Source organism: Sphaeroforma arctica (genome assembly GCF_001186125.1).
Source record: "Sphaeroforma arctica JP610 unplaced genomic scaffold supercont1.1050, whole genome shotgun sequence".
NCBI lineage: Eukaryota > Ichthyosporea > Ichthyophonida > Sphaeroforma > Sphaeroforma arctica.
In genome coordinates, this window is record NW_014039508.1 from 17,182 (window position 1) to 24,880 (window position 7,699).

The 7,699-nt window shown below is 46.7% G+C and overlaps 1 protein-coding gene across 1 annotated transcript in view; it reads right to left on the minus strand.

Annotated features, from left to right (window-relative positions):
• The window catches only part of SARC_09811 (hypothetical protein), a gene marked incomplete at its 5' end in the record, with an annotated part of 7,859 nt that extends 685 nt beyond the window's left edge, over positions 1 to 7,174 (minus strand). Inside the window, 15 exons of the mRNA XM_014296165.1 lie at positions 230 to 285; positions 424 to 532; positions 747 to 821; positions 1,611 to 1,727; positions 1,930 to 2,049; positions 2,194 to 2,415; positions 2,951 to 3,127; positions 3,331 to 3,523; positions 4,105 to 4,324; positions 4,514 to 4,762; positions 5,352 to 5,466; positions 5,806 to 5,893; positions 6,131 to 6,387; positions 6,723 to 6,833; positions 7,047 to 7,174. Coding sequence (XP_014151640.1) covers positions 230 to 285; positions 424 to 532; positions 747 to 821; positions 1,611 to 1,727; positions 1,930 to 2,049; positions 2,194 to 2,415; positions 2,951 to 3,127; positions 3,331 to 3,523; positions 4,105 to 4,324; positions 4,514 to 4,762; positions 5,352 to 5,466; positions 5,806 to 5,893; positions 6,131 to 6,387; positions 6,723 to 6,833; positions 7,047 to 7,174 — 2,237 coding nt within the window. The remainder of the gene's footprint in view (positions 1 to 229; positions 286 to 423; positions 533 to 746; positions 822 to 1,610; positions 1,728 to 1,929; positions 2,050 to 2,193; positions 2,416 to 2,950; positions 3,128 to 3,330; positions 3,524 to 4,104; positions 4,325 to 4,513; positions 4,763 to 5,351; positions 5,467 to 5,805; positions 5,894 to 6,130; positions 6,388 to 6,722; positions 6,834 to 7,046) is intronic.
• Positions 7,175 to 7,699: the final 525 nt, after the last annotated feature.

The window sequence follows — 7,699 nt, forward strand, 5'->3', positions numbered from 1 at the left end:
TATAAACCAATCTGAAAAGGCAGATTAAGCTCTACGCTTTCCTGCTACAATCGCCGGCTACCTTTCCCCAACTTCATATATAAACGAACGAATGCCTCGCACTTTGTTGTCAAATGTGTAAACATGCATAAATCAGTCGCATATAGACTGAACGAAGCTTTCACTACAAACGAACCACACTTCAATCGGGTTGCAACTATGCTGTACAAAAAAAAAGTATTGTGCATACCTTCTCAGCCTTGAGTCCTTCGGGCAATTCGGTATCTTCATCGAGACCTCCAGTACCTAAATTAAAGAGACAATCACGATACGAGAGTGGCAGCAAATTTTAATAATCGAATATGATTGAGCAAAAGGAAGACTTTGACAGAGATAATTGCAACAGAACACACATTCCGTACTGAAAAAACAAAGCAGATGTACCTTGAACCATATCTTCATACGAGGTTTTCTCGGCAAAGGGACGCGGCCCAAGAAGGTCTACCATGTCATCACGGGTTATAACCTCCTTCTCAAGCAACAACTTGGCAACCTATTGAATATCAGAGACCGTGTAAGCAGTCCGCAGCAAGCAGTCAATGCTAAGGAAACCGATTGTCGAGCAGGGTCACTTGCAACCTATCTCACGAGAATCATTGTTCGGGTCACTAGTAGTGTGTATCAGCCTGATCTCATCAGGAAAAGTGTACATCTATATACCAATGCATGATCCATCTTGACAACATACAAGAAACGGTTATACATACTTTCTCGGCGTCACCCTTGTGTTCGGTCAGAAGATCGTGCGTGCGCTTGTACGCATCGTTGACAATCTTGCGCACCTAGATCAATGCAGAAGAAGGAAAAGAAGTTCAGTACAAGCCCTCATGTCATGCCATCTCATCTCATCTCGTTGAATGATATGATTCATCCAAGGGTAAATATCGTGATTCAAATTGATCGGGTGTATATCTTGTGTGGGCCAAATCACTCTGTAGTTGCCTAGACTAAGGTGACTTATGGTCGTTATTATTGATTTTTGCCCTTTTGGGCCATGACCGTACTACGTTGCAGAAGGCCTGCCAGGCGTACAAGAGCAACCAGACAAGTCTTTGACCCTTAATACGAGCGAATACACTATAAATTCCATGTAAACACGATCTTGGGCCGTCATGGTTGATTTTTGCCCTTTTGGGCTATGTCTATACTTTGCAGAAGGCCTAAAAAATATTTAGGACTAAAATAATAATTGCTGTTAGGGAATATTGGGGAGGATGTTTGCGTGGTACTAGTGAGGCCCCACCAAAAGAATCTGAGAGGGTGGCGATATGCCGTAGGGAAACCACGCACTATCCAGGGCTATTCTAGCAGGTAGAGACACTTGTGTGCGTCACGACCTAGATGCCTAGGAACACAGAACACAACACTCTCGAGACAAGAAAGTCATTTGATACTGGGCAGATTAGCGCCCAAAGTCGTACATTACAAAGGACTCGATACGAATGCGCCCAAAGGCGCACATTACAAAGAACTTGATACGAGACAACAACATTCAGGCAGAACAGCCTCCATCTACAACACAGTTTAACAAAAGATAAACGCTGCCGATGCGCTCACTCACGCAGACACACCTCGTCGTCGATGAGCTGCGCGGTCGCCTCACTGAAAGGTTTGGTCAGAGACTGCTGGCCATCCTGTTGAGGGAACGATAGCTGCCCCACATTCATGTTCATACCGTACAGCGTGACCTGTACCGAATAGAGGATCGTGAGCAAGATAATATTAGTGTGGACCCTGTTTTTAACGGCGGTATGATTGCTTGAGATACAAGACTCTGCGTCACACAGACGTGAAGGGAGATGGGTGGGCAAATAATAGCTGCAACCGACCAACAACATAAACCAACCAAAACTATGGTACTACGATGAGTGACTGACCAAATAGACAAACCTGCGAATAGGCCAGCTTGGTGATCTTATCGAGATCGTCCTGTGCGCCTGTGGTGATTCTGCCAAAGAAAATATCCTCCGCCACACGACCACCGTATGTCATACAGATGCGATCGAGCAGCTGCAAACGCCAAAGTAGTAGCCAGAGTTAGTAACAGGAAATCGACCGTGCCACAGACTAGCTACATATGGCCAAAAACGAAGGGAATGGAGGTTGAGATATGCAGAGGACAAGTGCAGAAAGGGATGCGAGCACGCCAATTACCTGTTCCGTGGAGTACAAGTACTGATCCTTCGGCAAGTACTGCGCAAATCCTAGGGTGCCCTGACCTCTAGGAATGATGGACACCTTCAAAAGTGGGCTGGCGTGCTCCAGATACCACCCACACACCGCGTGCCCGGCTTCGTGATACGCCACGGTCCGCTTCTCGTCGGGTGAGAGCACCTTCGTCTTCTTTTCCAGCCCTGCGATCACTCGGTCTATGGCCTGCATGGGTGTTGAGACGCGCAAAGCCAGCGTCAGATACACGGGAAGGATAACGTGATGGATGGCAGAATAGAACCGCGCATGGGGGTGAGGCGGTAGAAAACACACACACACTGAGATGGCAAGCACGCCAAACGCACCAGAAATAAACGCACCCAAATAAAAAAGCACCAGAAATAAACACATCTGTGTTCCGAATTCGTCCCCGAATTGAAAAATATTACATAAAATATTCCGATGCCCAAACGACGGATCGGAGCCAGAACGCTCACAGAGTATATATATATGACGTGACTATAGGTGAAGTGACTATAGGTGAAGTGACTATAGGTGAAGTGACTATAGGTGAAGTGACTATAGGTGAAGTGACTATAGGTGAAGTGACTATAGGTGAAATGACTATAGGTGAAGTGAATATAGGTGAAGTGACTATAGGCCTCGAGAGCAGGATACCCAGGATTAGCATTGGGCGCAAGAAGTACCCACGACACACTCAGCATCTGCTCTCGGAAAACACTACGCCAAAACTGCACACCTGATCGAAATGCGTCTTAGACACAGACTTGGCTGCGCCCCTGGCGGCAATCAGCGCCGCTTCGTTGCAGATATTCGCAATGTCTGCTCCAGTGAACCCAGGAGTGAGAGCAGCCAGCTGTCGCGCTATATCCTCTACCGACACAGACTCGTCCAGTTTAATAGGCTTGAGATGTACCTGATATAAAATGAGCGAATGACTATATTAGAACAAGCGAGGCACCAAGAAAGCCCTCCTTTCCGGAGGAGAAGACCCCGTAGTCCAACCGGATTGTCACACATGCAGCTGAGATTGGTAGTCGAGCCAAAGGCCCGTATGTAGTGTCCAACTCTACGCTTTGCTCACTTGCAATTACCAACACAACAGAACCCGGGCTATACCTTGAAAATAGAAGCGCGACCTTTGATATCGGGGCGATCCACGTGAATTTGCCGATCAAATCGACCAGGACGCAAGAGCGCTGGGTCCAACACATCCACTCGATTAGTACCAGCAAGAACCACCACATCCTCAGAGGGTGAGAACCCGTCCATCTCTACTAACATCTGATTGAGCGTGTTTTCTCTCTCATCACTGTCACGAAAACCGAGGAGAAATGCTTGAGACACGCGATTGGGGAGGATGGGGTCTGTGACATTGACGGTGTGTATGTAACGCTCCACTGGCATGGTCTTCGCCATTATTACGGATTAGAATGATTCTGCTAACGACCCATTGAGTAATCTCTCTCACTTCTCTCAACAGAATGAGCATCAATACATGCATCCCCGAGTATACTTATACTTCTCAATAGACTGGGTATGAATACATGCATCCCGACGTATTCGGTTGCGGTGCGTGTGACTGGAATGGTATATATCTCAAAACATCTTGCACTCCTTCGCAATGTAAACGGTATAGAGAATGTCTACGAACATTTCGTTGGGTGTATACCCTTTGGCTACAAGGAGCGGATCAACCCATCAAACACGCCCGCACACAGGACCTACGTCCACAAGTATGAAGCCCAAGTCAACTTACAACACAATCATTGGGACAACACATTCTGCCTTCCCATACCTAATCAACACCCCAAGAGCCCTGTTTCACCATCCTTAAAACCCTAAGGACATCTCCCATCATACTACCTCAGTACTGAAATATATATAGCCTACCTTCCACCAGAGAAATTGCCGCTCTTCCCACGCGCACGGCCCACAGCATCGATCTCGTCAATGAAGATGATACAGGGAGTGTTCCTCCGTGCCTCAGCAAACAGATCCCGCACCCGCGCCGGACCCACACCGACAAACATCTCCAAAAATTCGGAACCGGAAATCGACAGGAATGGTACACCCGCCTCTCCCGCGGTAGCCTTCGCCAGAAGTGTCTTACCTGAAATACACCAAGCAACAGTCAGTATTGCAGTGCTTGATCGGGCAGTCGCGTTTACAACCAAGAGACTAAGAGAGCTGCCCTTTTATAGACTGGAATATATGCAGCAGAAGTGTCTAATCTTTATAAAACTCGTCGAATATATAGCGAGGCAGTGTCCAGATAGAAGCTGCCAGAACAACAACAAACCTGTTCCAGGCGGTCCACTCAGGATAGCACCTTTCGGAATCTTGGCACCCAATTTTCGGTACATATCGGGTTTCTTCAGGAAATTGACAAACTCCATAATCTCAATCTTGGCCTCTTCACACCCAGCAACATCCTTGAACGTGATGGAGATGGTCTCTGGGGTAATCATTTTGGCGGTCGACTTTCTCATGCCAAACACACCACCGGCGCCTCCGCCTCCGGCACCACCGCCAGGGCCCATACCACCCGCTGATGGGCAGAGTTGGGAATTCGAAAATTGAGTACAGAACATCCATAAATTTTTGGACGTAAGAAATGTGAAAATGACCTACACACACAGGCACCGAAAGCCAACTACAAGTAGGTAGGCAATGTGTAGTAGAGCGCTTAGCTACAACATCAGGCACCGCAAGCACAACAAACAGGTAAGTGGCAAGACTGAATCTATATACTTCCATCGATAGAACTTCTCCTTCAGACATCACACCGAGAATTGTCTCAAGCAATACGGGGGGTTTCATTAGCAAAACTAAATCTTGGTAGATCGCGACAAACCGATAGGATAGACGCGGTACCGAACATTCAAAATAATTGATCGCAACCAGCGATACCCAACATTCGAAGGATTTAGGATAATAAACAAAGGCTGCGGGATTGACTCGCGTATTACGGGGCTTAATCAACAACAAAAAACCTCCCCTCAATCAATCGTGACAGGGACAACAGGATAAACGCGATCCCAACATTCACAAGTGATGGACCCACAATAGACCACAGCCCAGGCGACAGTAAACAAATGCTGCAGGTTATAGCAGCGAGTGCACACACACATACACACCTCCGCCGAGGGCGCCGCGCAGTCCAAAGAGCATGAGCCCGATCAGCAAGAGCGTTGGGAGAAGACTTAACAACTCACGGGTGACGTCCGTCTTACTGTGGAAGGTAAGCGGTACCTACAGGACAGGACAGAGGACAGTAAGGAGTTGAGGAGCTTTAGGTGTCTGATAGCCCCCCCCCTTGACCCAAGATCAGACACGCGCCTATATTCTCGAACCGCGCAAGCCGAACTGACTATACATTGTACAAGCACCGCGCGATATAAACTCGAGCAACTGATTATATCCCCTATTCTAACTACAAAAGTACGAGCCAATATACTGCGACAAGCGTATAACATCCTAAATGCAACTACATATAACAGATATAAAACGGTGTAGAACTCAGAGACATTCAATGTCCCTAGCAGAGCGGCCCCCATCGATGGAAGCGAAGGGGTTTTCCGAATACTATACCTGATCCTCCATGATGTATCCCAGTGCCGCCTGAGCCTGTTGCAGCTGTTCTTCGAACACATTGACAGCACCGATACTGAACGCGTATCTGTGAGAAGTACAACGTGGTCAGCATATCGCCAATCGTTAATAACCGATCAATCTGCCGCAATCTGCCTCGCCTCTCACCATAAGCCAAGACAATACAAGCTCCAATAGAAGATCTTTTGCCGATAATCATGAAGAATCTGTTTAATAGAGCACAGATAGCATGTGCAACAATTCTGCAAAAACTATACAGCACACACTCACAGAGAGAGAGAGAGAGAGATCCATAGATAAATACCTGGGCTTCACACATGATGGACCTTCCCCTTGGGCAGTCGGGTTGGTGATCTCGATTGACAGAGGTTGAGTATCGCCAGATGTGCCATCCTGATGGTGCGCATACTCGTTTGTGTTCCGCGGCGCAGACGCTCCTGCACGCTTGGCCAAACGCGAGCGAATCAAACTGTCCTCTGAAGTACCGGTGGCAGTGAAGGCTTTGTTCTTGTTGAGATATACGAGTACTTCGTGCGAGTTCACGACTTCGAGATGATGGACCTAAGTGAGGTGTGTTGAAGGGTTCGTCTGTTCAAAGCTTATCCTGTGACCTATGGGTAGTTTGTTGAATCGATCAAGCTCCCTGTCTGTCCCCAATGACAATCCACTCGAGCCCTTTATCGTCTCGCAAATACCTAGCAGCGCTTATGCGCACATAAACCTATACATTTAAAATAAAAACCCGACCGATACCACACACATTCAGCCACCCCAAAAGGCCCAAAAGTCTGCCAGTGCACATATGTGATAGTTGCGGCAAAGATATTAACACCCGCAATCAGTACAGACTAACAGCCCCAGGCACACACACGACGGAGCGATCCGAATCTAAATACCTCATGGTTCCTCAATAAGGTGTCAGAGAACTCCTGGAAACTGATTTCTAACGGCATCCAACTCTTACGTAGAATCTGATAAGCCTCAAATGATGCATATCCAATCACCAGCTGTGTTTGGTCAGGCGAGTGTGGCCAATAGGATGTGAGTTTTTATGACTGAACTTTGTACCAACGTGATGCGATAGGCAAATGAAGTCAAGGTGAGTTACCACCAGCGGATACTACGGAGTACCGCATAGAGCATCCTACTCGCGTGTTCTGACAATTTAAAAGAAAAGATTCTCCGCGATAAACTATTTCGTTTCACGAGACACCCCATACCCAGGCAACAATCATACGCGGAGTTATTTTGATAACATTCTCCCCAGGCGTGATCTTGCTCTTGTCCCCGATGGGCACTGTTTGTTTATTCGTGATGCATGGAACCTTCGGGCGGAAGCTGTCGAATTCTGTGCACAAAAACGGAATGGAAGCGGAAGAAGAAAAAGTTATATTTTTGGCAATAGACAGCGAGACTGCAGTATTCTTGGAGTATGAAGGCTTGCGGATCCAAACGACGAACAGCACGTAGTTGTTATCATCAAACGTGAACCATTCTACGGGTCTACGTGTTCAGGCGAGTTTGCATGTAAATGCGTAACACAACAACGTTATTGATCTTATAAATAAACTGCAAACCCCTCAACATCGAGTTCAGGATCATCTACATAAAATATTATGATAATTGACTATCATTAGACAATAGAAAGATGCATTGTGAAAACATAAAAGGTGCAAGCGCGTGCGTGCGCAATATTGATGATGATTTGAGTATTTAAGTACCGCAATAGTTCTACAAACGACATCAAATTCCTTCCTCTGTTCACTTCGCAAGCAAACTAACTACATGAAAGTGTATATTCATTAATCTACGAATACAGAATACAATACGCTTCAATGAAACAGCCACTACACGGCACACTTATATCAATATA